The 19,341-nt window shown below is 42.5% G+C and overlaps 1 protein-coding gene across 1 annotated transcript in view; it reads right to left on the bottom strand.

Moving 5' to 3' along the window:
• Positions 1-19,341, bottom strand: part of PDCD11 (programmed cell death 11) — a 1,563,481-nt gene that overhangs the window by 1,309,034 nt on the left and 235,106 nt on the right. The window contains 2 exon segments of the mRNA XM_044056566.1: positions 9,067-9,213; positions 16,259-16,288. Of these exon segments, the coding sequence (XP_043912501.1) occupies positions 9,067-9,213; positions 16,259-16,288 (177 nt within the window).

Raw genomic sequence — 19,341 nt, forward strand, 5'->3', positions numbered from 1 at the left:
TAAGACAAAATTATATAGAAAATAATGTTGGAAGAATAGCTTATTGAGATATGACAGCATGCACCTGAGGTATACTTTTGGTAATATTGTAAAAGGACAGTTGTGCAGGGCATCCAGGATCTGTACAGAGTGAAGAGACTTTGAGGAAGAGGTAATGTGTCTGGAGGGACATCTCCAGGACAGGGGTTATAATAAAACTTAAAGGTGTAACAAATGGGAGAGAAGCCTATAGAGAAGGAAGGATGGCTCCTTTGCTGAGAAAGTACACCAGAAGGGAGGTATATAACGTAGTTAGCACTTTGGATAAGGATTGACAACCCACCAGAATTATGTTTACATATAGAAATGATATACAAGAGGTTTGTGAGATAGTAAGGAATAACTGGAACATTCTTAGGACAGATGATAGTTTGAAAGGATATACAGGAGACAAACCTTTGTTTGGCTTTAGGAGGCATAAGAACTTAAAGGATATTCTGGGGCAGGAGAGGGGACCCAGATTAAAACAGGTTATGAAGAGAGTAGGGACCTCATCCTGTGGGTCTTGTAAAGCTTGCAGTTACATCAATAAAGCAACACACTTTAAGCAACCAGTTACGCAAAAGGAGTACCATTTTAAAGCAAAAGCCACAAGCAGGACAACAGATGTTATTTATTTAGCAGACTGTCAACACTGCTCAAGTTTTTATGTGGGAAAGACAAACTGTATGTTTAAAGTGAGGATTTTGCAACACTTGTCAGCCATCAGGATTAAGAACCAACATAATGCATTGTTTGGGCATATTAGCCAACATGAGGGGCATGAGTTTAAGTTTAGGGTAATTTAGAAAATGATAATCAGTCTCAGGGGAGGTGACATAAAAAAAATTTGACTAAGTTAGAGAAAACTAAATGGATAATAGAATTAATGGCACACAGGTATCCAGGACTAAATGAAGTTGTCCCAATGAAACCCGCCCTAAAAAATAGGCGGGTGCAATACTGAGGAATTATTGGCTGTTGTCTTATTTAAAGTCTATAAGATCAATAGAATATTCATCTGAAGAAGGGTTGGAACCCGAAAGCGCTCAGCAGTGTACAGTTTTATCCTTGGATTTTATTTGCATTTTATCGTTTTGTGTTCGTGCTGCTGTAATAAGTATTAAATGTTTTATCAGAGGTGGTCTACAGCGATTTATTTTAGTTAGTTTGGACTGTGGTTTTGCTGTGTAGAGGTCTCTACACTTTTTTTGAGACATGCAGAGATTGCAGAAAGATGCGGCTTCACTGAAGAATAAGACAAGCCACTCTACATTAATTCACACAGGTAAGACAAAACCACTGGGACCTCTACTGACTGGTTTTAAGTGCTTTTTCAGACACCAGATGGAAAACTTCTATTTGGAGAGACAGGATTCCTAGTACTGGGTTTTCTGGCCTCCTCCAGAACTTGTAGCACGTCCTCAGAATAAAGGTGTCTGAAGGGGATTAAAGCCCTATCACCCACATTGTCATGTTTAGGGTTAACATCTGTGGATGCATTAGAGTTCCCTTGCCCTGTCTGAGTAGGTCCATCCTGTGGGGTAACTTGTGGTAACTGCCCTTGGCTAAATGCAGAAGGGGGAACCAATGCTGTCTTGGCCAAAAGGGTGTCGCCAGCAAGATTTTTGGCTGTTCCAACTGAATTTTCTGCAGGACCTTCTGGATAAGTGGGATGGAGGAGGAATACATACAGAAACATCCCCTTCCATGTAAAGGATAGTGTGTCCACCTTCCATCCCCCAGGATGTGGTATCCTGGCACAATACTTGGGAAGCTGCCTGTTCATGGGGAAGGCAAAAAGATCTTAGGAATACCCCAATAATGGATCAGATCCAGACACACATCCCTGTTTAACATCCACTCGTGAGACCTGAGTCATGGACCTGCTTAGAGTGTCTGCCATCACATTCTGAGCTGAGGAAATGTAAATAGCCTGAAGAGAAACCTGCCTCTGCTGGGCTAGCTCCCACATGTTTAATGCTAGTCTGCAGAGGATATAGGATTTTGTCTCCCCATACCTGTTGATGTACCAGAGGACTGTGGTATTGTCTGTGAACCACCTTAGACCCCTTGGTGAAATCCTGAACTTAAAGATTTTGAGGGCAAAGGTCAAAGCTCTCACTTCTTTTATGGTGAAGCACTCCTTTGTCTGAGGTGGGGACCCCATGTCCCTGAACTTCCAGTGTTCGAGTTGCATCCGTGTACAGATCCTGGGTTGGTTGAAAGGGTAGGCCAGGATTTCTGAAGACCCAAAGAATCCACCATGCAAACTCCTTCAGACAGGGTGGGAAGGGAACAACAAAATTCCAGAGGGTGAGAGTGTTGCTTCCAAACTGTTCTCAGGAACCACTGAAATTTCCTCATATGCAGCCTGGCTAAAGGAAGCATTGGAATAATAGAGGACATGAATCCCAGGAGGCACAGGAACTCTCTGGCTGTTAGAGACTGAAGAGGAAGTAGGTCCTGGAAATAGGAGGCAAGGGACAGGATCTTTTCTGAGGGTAAACAAGCCATCATTCTGCTCGTTAGAATCCTGCACCGTAGGAAGACATTATCTTAGGAAGGGATCAGGGAAGACTTTTAAAGGTTGATAGTAAATCCTAGCCCTTTCAGAAGGGACATTGCGCAGGTAAGATTGTCCAGAAGGGTTTCTGCAGATGGAACATTCAGAACAAGGTTGCCTAAATATACAAAAATCTGTATGCCCTGTAGCCTGCAGTAGGCTATGACAGGGGCTACACATTTTGTGAATACCCTTGGTGCCGTTGATAGATCAAAAGGCAAAGTACAGAACTGAAAATGAGAGGAAGCAACAGAAAAGCGAAGAATTCTCCTGAACTGATAGTGAATGGAGATGTGAAGATGAGCATCTTTTATGTCCAATGACACCATGAAGACCTGGGGAAGGATAAGAGGGAGAAGAATAGGTAGAGTCAATATGCAAAAGGTGGAGTCTTTCAGAAAGGTGTTTAAATGGGAGAGGTCCAGAAAGGGCATCCAAGAACCATCCTTTCTTGGGACCAGAAACATCCTGGAGTAAAATCCTTTTCTGCTTCGAGAGGGTGGTACCTACTGGATAGTGCCCTGAGAAAGGGGAGAGGAGAGGACTAGTTGGAAGAATTCCATTTGGTCTTGTACGGGCTGTAGGATGCCCCTGAAGGAAGAAGGGCTTAAGTACACCATGAAATAGCCTTGACTGATGATAGTAAGGACCCGAGTGTCCTGGATTATCTGTTTCCACCCTGGGAAGGAAAGACAAAGGCAAGGAGAAAGAGGGGTAGATGGATCTGGGCGCTGGTAGTCGCAAGCTACCAGGTTTGGCCTGAAAAGGCGGTTTGAGAAGATGTTGAAGACGCAGACTTGGAGGGAACCTGCCTCTTCTAGAATCCCTCTTTTACTTTTGGATGGGAGAGATTTAGCTACCTTCCTAACAAAGGTGGTTCTGGCTGGGCAGTTTCTCTGGAAGCAAGGAACAGGAGAGACAAAAAATGTGTTTTAATTCGTAGAGCTCCCTCCTCTTCTCCTGAAGGTTTTTAAAAAGGTCTGCAGCTGCACTGCCAAACAGGGCTTTGCTGTCCAGAGGGGCATACATAAGCTAGCTTTGATATCATCAGGTAATAGCTGTAGTCTAAGCCATAAATACCTTTTCAGGATCAACCCCGTAGCTGCAGCCCTAACTAAGACTTCCACAGCATCATAGCTGCATTTGATGGAGTGCCTGGTAACCTGGAAGAAGGAATTATGAATGCCTGAGAGCCTGGGTTTGGTGGGTGAATCTATGCACTTTGATAAGAATTTCACTGCATCTGCTAGAAGAGCCAGGAAACATCTGGCCATGTGCATCTGACAGTTCGTTGCCCTCAATGTCAAGGTTGCAGATATACACTTTTTCCCCAGTCTCTCCTTGACCTTGCTCTTCTTATCAGAGGGAAGCCGAGAGATTTAAGGCTTAGAAACTATCTACTGCCACTGAAATATTAGCTGGATCAGCACAGGGTGCTTTAAAAAGGAATTTGGCATCCTCAGGCACATTGTAAAATCAGTCTGTGTGTTCGGGAGCTGGGGGCTGGGAATCTGAGCACTTGGAAGTTGCAGTGAAAGCATCCAAGAAGGCCGTAAGGACAGGAGGGATGGCTGATGGACTAGGGGATTCTATCTGAAGGAGGTCATAGTACCTCTTCTGGATTTTGAGAGACCTGGGAGCAAACCCACTTGAAGACCTTCATCTTCATAACGGTCTCCCCAAAGGAAATATCCTCCCCAGGGGAATCGGTACCATTAGATTCCTCCTCTGGGGAGGCATATCCTAGAGGAGAGGCAATCTGAGGAGTGTAAGCCACCGTCTCATCTGCTGATGAATCCTCCTCACAAGAGACATCCTCTGAAGGCCTCTTCAAGGGGGTAGAAGGAGAAAAGGCTGGTAAAGAAATAGAAGGGGCTGAGGTCTGGTGAAGGGCCATGAAGGCATTAAAGAGGCCTTGAGTAAAAGCCTGCCAGTCAGGAATTAGATCAGGAGCCTGGCCCTGAGAAACCAGAAAAACATGTTTAGTTTTAAGTTTCTTCTTTGGCACCTCAGCAGTCAGGCGGCGAAAGGTTGATAGGCCAAATGTGTGGTATTCCATGACATCCGTGTGAACATCTTTGTGCACAACTATTTGAGCGATGCCTCACGAGTCTTCAGAGATAACCAGCCGTGGTCCCTCCCCACCACCCATATCAGACGCTTGCGAATCCCTCTGGAATGTGCTTAGATTCCTTGACGGCTTCAGAAGTGGTACCCACTGAAGGAGGCGCTGCAGATTCTGAAGCAGCCTCCAAACCTTCATTGACCTCAGGAGGAACACCCAAAATAGAGGGAGCAGCAGCTGGGTCAGGCCAAGGCTTCTTGGCCTTCTACAGAAGCGGCTCATCTGAAAGGCCAGACCATTTCCATATCTCGAGGTAAGCGCTTAAGGCGTTGATTTTTCAAGTATAACCTAAGGAAGGCTAGACAGCTATGGAAGGTTTTTGGAATAAAGGCCTTTACAGATAGCGCAGGAGGTGTGATCGTGATCTGGGCCCAGTAAAGCTCATGGGAGTCTGTGGAATCTGCCTTCCACACTGACACTTGCCTTTCCTAGCGGATATGTGCTCACTACAAATAACCACACAGTAGCCAAAAGGAATACAGAAAAAGCCCCAATGGGGTACTTATCTGAAGCAAACACGCAACTTTTATGACAAGCGACGACCGGAGCTGCCAATTGGAAAGGCAGCAGGAAAGTTCTGAGGTAGGTATGTGCTGACATCCACTTTATACCAGATGTCTCTATGGCCAACGTACGCTAACTGATGTGTGGCACTGCATGTACATTACAGTAGCATTTAGACTTTGGTATACTGGCCAGACATACTAGTCCCCCTGTTATGAATACTGCAGCTTATGAACAGAAGGACAACGCTGGTGATGCAAGGGTATTTGCGGAAAAGGACTACACACCTTATATTAGGCAAAAAAAGGAATGCATTTATTCTAGTCCTTAAGAGTTGATATTAGGTTGAGGTGAGTTAACTATTATAACCAGCCGTTTTAGACTATTTTGCCAGGTAAGTGAAAAATATGTCAAATAAGGCTCTGGAGATAAAAGGTTCAGTCAACGGCACTCCAGTCAACACTATGTTTAGGACTTTGTTTCTAGACACCACCTCTAAAACCATTTTCCTTGTTCCAAAAGGAAATGTTTGAGTGACAGACAGAAACCCAAGAGTGGACCAGGGGAAGGCTAATATGTGAGCTTACTGAACAGAAGAACTGGAAAACATCAGTACTACTGTGAGCTGCAGGAATTAGAGGGAAATCTGAAAAAACATGTATTTTGTTTTGTGCCAGTCAGGAGCAGCTGGAATATGAACCAGAAGTTGGTATGGTGAGTGTGAGAGCTGGGAAAAGACCAATACTAAAGTGAACCTGGTAAAACAGTTATCTAGCATCTCAACCTCACCACGCAGTTTATTTTAAAATGCACAAGATGCTAAAGCACATTAATTTGAGGTTGTGTTTGCTCATGAAAGAGCAAAAGTGAGTGGAGAAAAGTTTTTCATTCACATTTTGCATCAAATGGTCTAACATTACTGTAAAATGTAATATGTCAGTAAAAGAATATTTTTTCAAGTAAAAAAGTAAAAACATAAGTAAAGTAAAACCATGTGTATGGAGAAATCAACTGCTACTCAGGAAAAAGTTAACAGCAAAACATTAAAAAGGTAAAATAGCTCTTCACTTACATTGTAGTATGATGCAGAAAACTTGGCACAAGTAGTACACTGACCTCTAAAGCAGGAAGGGGAAGTCGTACGATGGGGTTTATGGAACTGCTCATGTAATCATAAAAATTAATACCAGTTTATTCATAATATGTGCATTACAAAAATATACACAGGGGGTGCAGAAAGACTTGCTGCCTCACCCCCCCAAACACATTTTTTTCCAATGGTTTATATTTTAGAGTAAATGGTTTTAAATGTGTTGAACTTACACTAAGCAAGTTTAGATGTATTAATTTTGATTCTGTGTGTATGTATTTAGCTAAAACCACACATACCACAAATAGAAAAGATGGATAAGTAATAAAACTATGAACACTAATGCAATGTAAATACGTGCAAGTATAATACCATAAAAAAAGACAAACTGCAGAAATAGGTGTAGAAAAGCTACTAAGTACATCATACGATATTTTGCCATCTAAGAATCGATGTAAATCTGGGAAAAAAAAAAAAAAAGGGAAAAGGGACAAAAACAAAAAAACTGATTGCAGTGGGGAAAAAATATGCCACAAAAATATCGAGGAGATTCAGAACCTTTTTCTTGGGAATAAACTTTTATGCACTTTTTAGAGTTCAAAAAAGATGATCTTACAAAACGACTCAATTATTGGAGATATTTGGAGAAGAAACTAGGAGTATATTTTCTGGTGTTGCTCAATGTTAAGACAGTTTTATGAAATAATTTCATGAGAAGTTGCCCAAAATATTTAACAAACAGGGCTGACAAAAGGTATGATGCAGCTAAGCTGGAATGGAAAATGGGAAGAACCGAATGTCATAAGACCCTAATAAAACTTCACTTAACACTGGAAATCTAGTTTGGAACCAGCACGTGAAGATATAATTTCAGTAGCGAATGGAGTGCAAGACATGGCACCAAGATTTGCGGCAAAGAAATAAAAGAGAGGATACATGAAATGGCAACCTTCGTGGCACAGAAGGAAATATGAAAAAAAAAACAAGTTAGAGAGATCAGAAGAAATCTGGATTGCCAAAAGATAAGTGTGTATGGATTTAATGAAACATTGGAAAGAAGATATAAAACTGAACACACATATACGGTTATCAGGCTAAACAATGTACAATAAATTTGTACAACCAAGGATGCTAAAATGTAAAAAGGCATTCATTTTATACATGTTGACTGCTGACTTATAAACTGTTTGGAAAATGGCTTATTAAAAACATCAAAACCAAACTGACTGAGATTTGCATCTTCTGGGGTAGTGAGCGAGTGAGTGAATGTCAAGCTCAAGTGTTGGAACAGGAGGTGAATCATGGCTTAAGGGACAGTGCTGCAAAAGCCATCACTGGGAAGGAGAGGGAGGCAGCTGGCATATGTAGCCCTTACTACACAACCCTGTCAGTTGTTTAATAAATTAATAAACCCACTTAAATAGGAAAAAGTGTTCAATAAAGCAAAGTTTTGAAATAAGTATCATAAGAATACACAGCATATTTAGTATCAAAATGTTAGTTAACATGCACCTTTACTCCTTGAAACATAGAAGATTAATTGAACTCTCAAAATGCACACGGACTAAGCTGGAGACTTGATCTGGCTTGACGTGCAAGCATGCCAATGTCTAAAGAGCCACAGATATACTTGCTGGCATTAATCATATATGTAAGAACACTTCAAAAGGCATTCTGTTTATGAACATATACCAATGGAGTGCTCATATATTCGCAGTTATACCCAAAACTGGAATAAGATAAAATTAGACATTTGGTTTAGTAAAAGGGTCAAAATCCTAAATAGTTAATTCCACATTTAGATGCAAACATCCAAAACAAATATGTTCATGCCACAGTGAATTTCAAAGTCAAGTCAAGGCTTCACAAATGTCTGTGGGATTTCATCTTGGGTCCATCGTGTTCCAGAAGTTTTACTATAAAATGATCGAATAGCATTTCACTGAGAATCACACCACCCCATAAACTTGATTGAAAAACACTTGATTGGGGGGGGGGGGGGGGACATGACCAAAAACTGAATCACAAATCAGACAAAAAAAATTCAACTTAAGAAAATACATCATAAAAATATTCTGCAGGTGAGAACAAACCCACCTGTACCGCCACACTGATTTATTTAAATGCACTGATTATATAGTCACACTAACATGGAGAAGAGAAAAAACACCATACACAGTGAATCAGTGTCTGTGCTCAAAACACAAACATCTAACATTTGGGAGTGCGACATGAGCGGGGAACTGCCAATCAATGCAATAATCTCCCAGGTTCAATTCCCTAGCGAACCTCATCCTCATAAATGACATCATCACATACTGCATATACACCTCTACTAAACTCTAATTTCCCATTCAGTGAAATGACTGTCAAATGGGTTTTCGGTCCTGTGCGTTTTCAGTCAGTTTCAACCATGAAATTTCAGTCAAATGCAGTGCAATCATACTGGCGTAAACTGTTCCAGGAGCTTGTTTACTTATGCTTTCACACCTCACAAAACCACAACACAAAGCTGCATTATACAATCCAAGATACACCGCTTAGGAATTCAAAGGTGGCCACAGAAGTCAAACTGAACACTACAAATATTTACAAGAGCTCATCTGTAAAGGCTGCAGTGGGAAAGACAGTAGCAACCCTATTCCTCAACCCCCAGGCTTTTCCAAATAAATGTATAAAACCTTCTTCATAACATGTGCAACAGGTACTTTGATAATGTACCTGAGGTAGTTAAACTGCAGTAACTCATTCCATGGCACTTACTCTGCACATTATCTCATCATCCACACTGTACTTCTTCTCTGGGTGCTTCAGGATAATGTCAGAAAGGTGCAATCGTGGTACAAATCCACCAATGTGGTCAGTTACTTTCACTTGCATCCCGTACTGTTCAAGTGCAGTCACTTTGCCCTGTTGCACAAAACATGAAAAACAGCAATAATTTTGGTGATGAAAAAAGGACCTTACAAAAAGGCAAGTTAATTTACTTGTCATTTAAGACACTCCTAACATATAACAGGTACTTCTAAATGGCTGAAAACATTTAAATTCTCTAGTTTGCTTACATCATTACACTCGTCTAGTACGGTTTTCTTCCTCACAATTTCAAATTACATCAACTGTACCAGAAGTTTAGTACTTTAAAACTGTGCATAATATATTAAGCATTTACTCACAGACTCCTTACTGGCTCCAGAATGTATCACAAATCTTCTGTTGAGAAAAAACTAATGACAGCAGAAAGACTATAAATACTTGTGGGGATGAATGCAAGGTTAAAATTATTCATACTAAATGAATATTTGCCTGCCACTTCCAAGAGCTGTTAAACATGCAACACAGGCACAAAGTACTGGAATGGCCACTGCAGCAATAATGAAACTGTTTTTGCACTGCAGCTAGACTGACAAATGCAAAAAAGTGTCCAAGAGATTAGCTACCTTTATACATCAATAAGTTTCACCTGCTTCACCAGTCAATTAGTTGAGTTTTCGCAGATGAAGTTGCATTTTAAAACATGTGCAAGCAGTGCAGGTTAAGATTATGTCACATTAACATGCCTTACCTATCCCTCCAGCCTAAAAGTGGATTCCATACTACTTGCATAACACTTACTATAAAACAAGAAATGATAGAGATTTGACACTTGCACAGAATTCCAACATTTGAGGTTGGATGGAGGGGCAGTACAAGCAAATGGGCATGGTAAGGAGAACTTGGGATCTTTCAAGGTGCAGCAGTCATAGTGAAAGAATGCATGACTTTGGGTACTGAAGCCAAAGTAGCCATGAGAGAATTGCCTATAGTGGAATATTACTGCTTCAAGCACTAAAAGTAGCCATATTCCTGCAGAGCTGACTTTGAACCACAAATTTTTTACAATTAACAGCTTTGTTGCCTGATGGCAAAAGTCAATGCAGTCATCAAAAAAAATCTTCAAAAGGGTTTGCTTAGTGACTGCCAAACCTTCCTCCTCTGAGCAAACGACAAGAACAGCTGCTTCATGTAAATGTACTCCATTCTAGTAATTCTGAACTGACAACATATTTTAGGAGTGTAAATAGCTTTGTTCCCCACCTCCTTTTTTTTTTTTTTTAAACTGTGGTAAAACAAATGAACTGGTGAAGGGATAACTCAAATCACCTTTGGCAAATTATTTTCTAGTTCTAATGACATCTGATCCCAATGTATAAAAGTGCAAGATTTTCATTCATACAATGGCCTGCATATCTTAATAAGCACTAGGTAAAACATTTTCAAAGAGATAAACCTTAACATTTCTGAGTCAACTGGTTCAAGAAGGGGAAAGATGAGCCCTGTTGATTATGAAGAGCAGATCCCACAGAGAAGGTTCTTCATAGGTGGGTCCTGATGCAGTGCTCCTTTAAAAAAAAAGTTTACCAATCAATGCTGGACGAGCATCTTGCCTCCACAAAAATCATGATGAACAAAGAATACAAGACAACTACACCATGACCATGGAAATACAAGAGACCCAATTTAAGCAGGTGACAAAGATACACCAGGATGACCTACAGGGTACTTGACTGAGGAGGCATAGGTACCCCACAATTCAAATAGCAAACCTTGCATCTGTTGGGGGCCTTGAAGGTGCCTCACTTACTTCTAAGATCCAGCACAATAAGACTACCTAGAGCAGAAGCCCAGGTCTGAGGTGGAGACAGAGGTCACCCTAACCACAAGTAACCCCATTACCGAGCTATTACCCAAGAGTTGTTTGCAGAACCACAGTCTACAACTATGCCCTTCTTAGCCTTCTCAAGCTAACAATTAAGTTTTGCTTATTTTTTTCTGAGAGCTTAACAATTTAGAGACATGGGATAGACAAGAAATACAGAAATCTGCCATGCCAAAGGATGGAGACTGCATCCAAAATTAACTGCCTCTTGCCCTGCTGCACTACACAAAACATAAAACCTAGGTTCTTCTGGCAGCTAGATGCATCTTCAGAGTGCTCCATCACTGGAAGAGCTCGAAGTTAGGTACTGGAGAAGCAGCATAGAGAATCATGCTCACATTTGCAGGAATGGGAAGTGCTGAGAGAGAAAGGCCTTCTGTCAGCCACGCCTGTCTGGGGTGGAGGTGGGGTATGAGCTTGTGCCCACTTGCTTGCTTAGGTACAACATGGCAGCTTGGCTACCACAGTGAATTATGAGGGGGCCCTTGTTGCAGCTTTCCCCACTAAAGTTTTTTTTTTTTTTAATTTATTAGGTTCTTAGGCAAAAACTAGGTTAACTGCCCTGAAAGGCCATTTTAAGCCTAGCCAGTATCCCTAAGGACAGAATCAAATCCTGCACCTCATGTCTATCAGGTGAAGACCTTAACTATTAATGCCAAAACCTCCTCCCATTGATCCATCCCCACTGATATAAGAACTACTGGCATCTGGCTGAAGTAACCCCCCTTCTCCAGGGTAACCACACCTCATGAAATGCAGAGGTACTCAGGTTAGCTACTCACTCCATTAATAAAACATTAATTGTCGGAACCTGTAAAAAGTTTAGCTACAGAAAGGAGGACCCACCTGGATGTTAGTGCAAACAGACCAACACTACTGGGTTCAATGATGTGGACAGGACACCAAGAGCAAAGCTTAAGTGCAGGGTGGCTTCCAAACCACTGCCATCTCTCTCTCCCTTGTAGCACCTACATACCCAATGACTGAAAATAGCCATGCGCCATGAAAAATGTAGCAGCTCAAGCCCAGAAACCACAGTATAACTTATCTGAAGCCAGTTTTGCATCATCATCCATGGTGCCAATGCAATGATTTCATGTCCATCTCCACTGGAAGGAACAACTGGAATTTGGTGTCTGGCTCAGTGTCCTCTAAAAATGATCCTTTTAAGTTAAATCAGAGTGATGATCTCAGTTTACAGTCACAAGGAACTATAAATACCTGAGCAAACAAAGGAGGCTATCGAGGAATACCTCCCTTGACAGAGCCAATGAGTCAGTAGTCTTTAACAACTTGATTAACAGTGATGAAGAAACCCCAAATAATATCATAGTTACCAATGACAAATAATTCCAAAGAGGTAGCAACAGACTTGTATACAGCTACTAAAGTTACAAGAGGGTGGCTTGAGCAAAACAGTAAACAATGAAATTAGGAGGTTTTTTTTTTCCAAAGAAATAAGCAGCATCTTGGGGCATATGTTCAAAGCTGACAAAATATTAGTTCCCAACAGAGAAGACCACGGATTGATGCAATCACATATGGAACTAATAAAGCTTAAAGTAAAGCATATCGTGTATTCAGTATTGGTCACGAATGACGACTCTGCTACAGCAAGCAGTATAGAGTTATGCTCTATGCAAAACAAATCATAACAATCATCCAAGTAAAGAGATGTTGGCCAATATGCCAAACTTATGGATCTAGGATACATGCTACAACCAAAATGTTACTTCTAACACAATAACTACCAAGTTTTTTGACTACACAAGAACAATGCCATCTAAATACCTTTCACTTCTAGTACCGCTGTACACACCAATGGTGTGAGGTCTCCAACAAAGCTGTATACATACAGAAAGTTGTGTACCGTTAAAGGTATCTGAAACTCAAAGAAAATTTAGAAACACATTACAAAAACTATAGAACAAAAAGTCTCTTACACTGAAAGACAAAAACTAAAATTTTGCTACATTTGCTACAGAAGGCATAGTGGCGATTTATCTTGGCATACAAGTACAAAGCTGATAAACCTTATCCCCCGAGAAGTGCATAACAATTTATGTCCCATATTCAAATAACTAGGAGCAGCAGTTTATGAACATAAGTTGGAGAGTTCTGGCAGCAACAGTGGCAAACAGAGATAAAGTCCTGACTATGGCCCTAATGAACTTATACTTGAGACTCTGGTACTTGACAAAGCTGTAAGGGCAGAATGGGTGTGCCCATCCTGTGAGGGGAAGGAGGTGGTCTTTATTAGCCAAATGCCTCAATCCCTCAGAGAAGGAGCAACACTAAGACAGTCTCAGGGAAAGACTGGTCATCAAATTTAGCAGTAGTTACTACGCGTACAAGTGAGAATGGATTCTCACCGAAGAGTTTGCCCTTGTCCCATACTGAGGAGAGTCATCAGTTCCCCTCTCCCCCAAGGAACTGACTAAGCCTAAAAACAAAAAAAAGAATGGGCTACTGGCGAGGGTAAAAATCATGCAAGGCCATGTCTACAATGTCCTTTGTCATACAACTCTCTGCCTCAATGCAAAATAGACAACACAGGAGAAAATGAATGGCATGGCTGATAAAGGAAGGCTTGATGACAGTCAAGTGAAATGCATGCACAGAGGAAAGTTTCAACACTTGTATAAAGTGAAACTACTTCACAGCTTCAGTGACCATTGCATATAACAAACTGACAACCATAATGTGAGCCAAGACCTTAAATTCCTTTAAACAATTATTGGACATTTTTGTGTGTGTATTTTTTTTTTGGGGGGGGGGGCTAATTAACACAAACCATTAGCAGTGGGATATAGACTCATATGTAATCTCAATTAAACCTTTGAAAGTGCTTTGACTAAACAAAAACAATGAATTATGTACATCCCCATTAGGACCACCATGAAGAATAGTACTTTTGAAACACAAGAGGCCCTTACTGAAAAAGTATTTTAGGACTCATGGCTCTAGCTAGAATGAGGTGTGCATTTTCAAACCATAGACCAAAGCTTGCACTTACGAGCAGAATAAAGTTTCAAGACACTGGGCATTTGTCCCTTGCAGAATATTCAGTATTTCCTCAAATTGTCCATGAAGTTAGCCAGAGACTGTTCATGTGGCCAGAATAAAGTTCTAACAAGGGATACAGGAGAGACTCTCCCTCTTGAATTAACAGTGCACATGTTTTGGTAGTATGGGCCCCTTTCTTATCAACTGGACTAGAAATGAGTATGGTGGCTATACATATCACAAGCAGAAAACTACAATACAAAGTGGAAAGGAATGATGCTGACAGGGAGGAAGATAAAGAAATAAGTAGAGATTGGGATTTTGGATGTGCACTCGTGGAGAAAGTATTGTGTAAGAACTTAACATAACCTTAGATGTCCTTTTCTTCTATATGCTGCTGTATTCATGACATCAGGGATTTTGCCTCTTGTGAACTCTTGTACGTCCATTGCCTCTTGTGAACTCTTGTACGTCCAGCCAATATACAAAAGTTAAACACTACTGCTATGGTGTGCGTAATGTCCTGCGCCTTTCTCAGACGTTGGTCATAAACAGACGGCTGGTATAAATTGGACGTCAGCATGCACCTCTTCAGAACTGAATGCCACCAGATACACCAACAATGGAATAGTTACTCCAGGAATCAGGCAAATGTGAGGGGGAAGGCTGGGTGGGAAGCTATACAGTAGCATATAGAAGAGGACATCTAAGACTATGGTAAGTTCTTCTACAATACTATGTCCTTCTATTCACATCTTGCTGTATTCAAGACATCAGGGAGGGTGCAAGAGCCCCTATCCTAATGAAGGGGTGGCGGACCAGAAGCACCTTCCACAAACTCATGGAGGATGGCTCTTGCAAATCCTGCCCTAGCTCTTGAGAACATATCCAGTTTGTAGTGTCTGCTGAATGTGCGAACTGAGGACCAAGTAGCTGCCTCTAGGATAACAGCTGTGTCCAATCCTTTAAGGAAAGCACCTGGGGAGGACACTGCCCTGGTAGAGTGTGCCTTAATTGGGGCTGGGAGTAACTTACCATGGTTAGTGTAAGAAAAGGAAATGGTTTTTGATGTCCAAAAGGATATGGTTTGCTTGGAAACAGTTTGACCAGGGGCTCTAGGTAGGGTGGTAGGAGATGAACAGACTGTCAGATTTTCTGAAGAATTTGGTATTGGCCAAATAAAAACTTAGCTGTGTGTTCATCAAGGGACTGAAGTATCCTCTCTGCTCTGTTCTTCGGTGAGGGGAAAAAAAGGTTGGCAGACTGATAGTCTGATTTAAGGACAAGTCGTTAAACACTTTGGGCATGAATGTGGGGTTAGTACGTAAGCATACCCTGTTCTTGTGGAAGACAGTGAAGGGGGCTGTGCCACAAGGGCCTGGAGTACACAGACCCTGCGGGCAGAGATTATAGCCACCAAGAGCATGGTCTTCCAAGTGCAGTGCTGGAGGGAGCAGTCTTTGGCTGGTTCAAACGGTGGGAGAGTCAATTTATCTAGGACAAAGTCAAGGTCCCAAGGAGGCAGAATTGGCTTCCTTGGTGGCCTGAGGTGAAGAGCCCCTCTCAGAAAAAGTTTGACCTCTAATCTAGATGCAAAAAAAGGTACCAGAGGCAGGCAACCTGAGATGGCAGATAGGTGGATTTTTAATGGAGTACGACAGACCAGACTTGATGAGATCACACAGGTAGGACAAGACCACTGTGGCTTTCTAGACAGTGGCTGTAGGCTGTTTTTCTGACACCATAAGGAAAAGATCTTCCATTGACAGGTAGGATTTTCTGGTAGTTGGTTTTCTGGCCTCCTGCAGAACCTGGATCAGGTCCTCTATATAGGTGTCTGAAGGGAATCAAAGTCCTACCACCTACAAAATGAGATTCAGTGCGGTCAGTTGAGGGTGCAAGAGTGTTCCCTTTTCCTGTGTGAGCAGGTCCATTCTCTGGGGTAACTGCCGTTGGCTAGGTGAAATACTAGGGAGAATCAATGCTGCCTTGGTCAGTTGGGAGTCACCAGCAAGATTTGAGATTGTTCCTTCTGAATTTTCAGGAGGACTCTTTGAATGAGAGGAAAGGGGGAATGCATGTGTGTACATCCCCTTCCAAGAGATTGATGGAGCACCCACCTTCCAAGCCTCTGGGTGAGGTGACCTGGAGCAGAAAGTTGGGAGCTCTCTGTTCATGGGGGAGGTGAAGAGCTCCACATTTGGAATACCCCATAGAAGGATCTGGTCAATAAATGCATCCCAGTTCAGCATCCATTCATGAGCCAGGGTAATGGTCTTGCTTAAGGTGTCTGCCATTACATTGTCTGTGAAGGGGAAATATACTCCTTGGAAAAGGATTTGTCTCTCCAGTGCTACTTCCCAAGCCTGCAATGCTAGTCTACACAGGAGCTAGGACCGTTGAACTTCAGGTAGCCTGGATAAGAATGTTGTCTACATAAGGGAAAAAGCTTTATTCCTTTTGGCCTGAAAAATTCCATGACCGGGGCCAGGCATTTTGTAAATACTCTGTTACAGAGAGACCAAAAGGCAAAGCACAGAACTGATGGTGTGTAGAATACACAGAGAGGTACTTTTTGAAGACAGGGTGGATAGGGATGTGCAAGTAGACATCCTTTATGTCCAGGGACACAAACCGGAGGTAGAATGAGCGCCACAAGGATTGGGAGAGAGACTATCCTGAAGGAGGGGACTTGGAGGAAGGTGTTTAGGTGGGATTGGTCCAGAATAGGCCTCCAGGGACCTTCCATCCTGGGAACCAGGAAAATTCTTGAATAAAAAAACTTTTCATCTTGCACGTGATGGGACCTCCTGGATGGTTCCTTGAGCAAGAAGTTCCAACAGGATGGGAGGAAAAATTGGGATTTGGTCTTTGGATGGGGGAGGGATGCCTTTGGCAGTGGGTCTGGTCTCCCAAGTCATGAAGCATCTCTGCTTTATGACAGTTAGGACCCAGTAGTCCTGGGTAACCTGCTTCTAAGCGGGAAGGACAAAGAAAAGGCACATGGATAAAGGGGTGTCTGGGTGTAGGGCCTGGTAGTCACAGACTACCAGGTTTTCCATGAAAGGACTGTTTACAGGATGGAATGGAGCAGACAGACCTAGAACGGTGCCATTTCCTGTGGTCTTTTCTAGGCTTAGCTTGTATTTGCTTAGTTGAGGACCTGACAAAGGAAGTTTTAGTAGGGTAATTTGTCTGAAAGCATGGAACTGGGGAGACAAAGATATGTCGCAATTCCTGCAGTTCCTTACCTTTGGCCTGGAGGGTCTTAAGAGTTCAGCAGCTGCTGAACCAAACCAGTTTTTGTTGTCCAAGGGCACATCTAGGAGCTTGGCTTGGATGTCATCAGAGAGGGGTTGCAGTCTTAACCAGGAGTACCTTCTGATGACAGATGCAGAGGCAGCAGCCCTTGCAGATGCTTCTACAGCGTAGTAGGTAGCTGCATTTGCAGTGTATGATCTCTTCTGTGCAGGAGTTCAGGAGAGAAAAAATCTTTGCTTTAGCTGGGGAGTTGAGGAGTTCATACTTTGCCACGTGCGCCTGGTAACAGATTAGGTTGGCAGAAGTAGAAGCGTTCTTTCCCAGACGTTTCATCATTCTGCTCTGTCAAAGGACAGCAGAGAGTTGGAGGAAAGTAACTGAGATTTTGTTCGTTGTCAAGGAAAAAAAAGAGTCTGCAGAAGGGGCTTTGTAGAGGAAAGCAGCTTCATCGGGCACCTTGTAGAATCTATCTGGATGCTTGGGTGCTGAGAGCTGTGAATCAGGGTTTTTTTGATGCAGCCAGGAAGGCATGCAAAAAATCAGGGTGTACTAAGGGCACAGCAGAAGGGCTGGGAGACTCCAGTTGAAGTAGTTCATAGTATCTCTTTTGGGTCTCCGTCACTTAAATGCTGTCCCAACTGAAAAAGTTTTGCATTCTGGTGATGGTCTCACCAAAGGTTAGGTCCTCACCAGGGGAGTCAGTGCCGTTGGATTCCTCCTCTGGTGAAGCACATCCCAAAGGAGAAGCGATCTGAGAAGAGAAGGTGAGGGACTCCTCATCAGATGAATCCTTTTCCTGAAGGGAGACATCCGGACCAGGCCCCTTAGGGGTAGAGGGCATAAGGGCCTATGCAGGTGTCGGGCCCTGACACAAAGCCAGAAAGGCACTGAGCAGTTCTTGAATGAAGGTCTGCCAATCTGGGAGACTGTTCGACAGGTGAAGCAGGGATAGGCTGAGAAAAAGGTTTCATTTTCTGTTTCCTCCTCTTATGGGTCTCAGGGGGAGAGGATTCAGAAATGCAATGGAGGATAGAAGGGCAGAATGCCGGCCGTTGGTCCCCTAAATCAGAGACCATGTCCTCATGTACCACGATTTGGGATATGCTCTGCAGGCCCTCAGATATAACAAGCCTAGGTTGCCCCTCAGTGACCAATTCGGATGCCTGAGATTCCCTCTGGGAAGTGACCTTGGGCAAAGGACAGATTCCCCCAGGTCTTCTACCAAAGGAAGCTCCGAGGACTTCAGCTCAGACTCCAGGCCTTCACTAGCCTTGAGATTGACGGCTGGAGTAGGGGACGCAGCAGTCTGTTCAGCCCTACTCTTTTTGGCCTTCTTAACTGGCAGCTCGTCTGAGTGTTCTGAAGTCGGGTCCATCCTAGATGCTAGACGTGTTTGAGTCTCTGATTTTCAAGGTATATTTTAAGGCTGCAAGACAGGTTCTGAGGGTCTTGGGGACAAATGCCTAACAAATACTACAGGTGGTATGGTCATATTCATGACCTAGGCAGAATAGGCAGGACTCATGTGAATCCTCATGTGGAATTTGCCTTCCACACTTACATTTGACCTTCCTACCGGACATGTAACCCAAAATAAAATAAAACTCCCCCAAGGGATACTTATCTGAAGTCAGACAAGGAAAACGCTTCTGTTGGCAACACAACGAGAGCTGGCAGTCACAAAGGTAGCATAAAAGTTCTGAAGAGATGCGTTATGATGCCCGCTTTACACCAGACAACAGTTTACGACAGATGCAAGTCAGAGGTGCGGGACATCACAAGCATCCTAGCAGTAGCATTTCAACTTTTGTAGAATGGTTGACGTATGAGATTTCACCAAAGGAAAACTCCCTGATGTCATGAATACAGCAGTACAAGAATAGAAAAACATCAACCAAAATCATACATTAATAATTATATTCATAAAATAGTACTCAGTTTTCTAAGAACCAAACCAGCACCAGAATGGAGAAAAGAAAGCTGGCAGATAGGGTTGACTGTGTTCTATGGGTCTAGTGAGTTGTATCAGTTCTGGTGGAGAAGGAAGACTTTCCCTATGAGTTGGACTGTTT

The sequence above is a fragment of the Protopterus annectens genome, chromosome 14.part0 (assembly GCF_019279795.1).
Source record: "Protopterus annectens isolate FY-2018-M chromosome 14.part0, PAN1.0, whole genome shotgun sequence".
NCBI classification, from domain to species: domain Eukaryota; kingdom Metazoa; phylum Chordata; order Ceratodontiformes; family Protopteridae; genus Protopterus; species Protopterus annectens.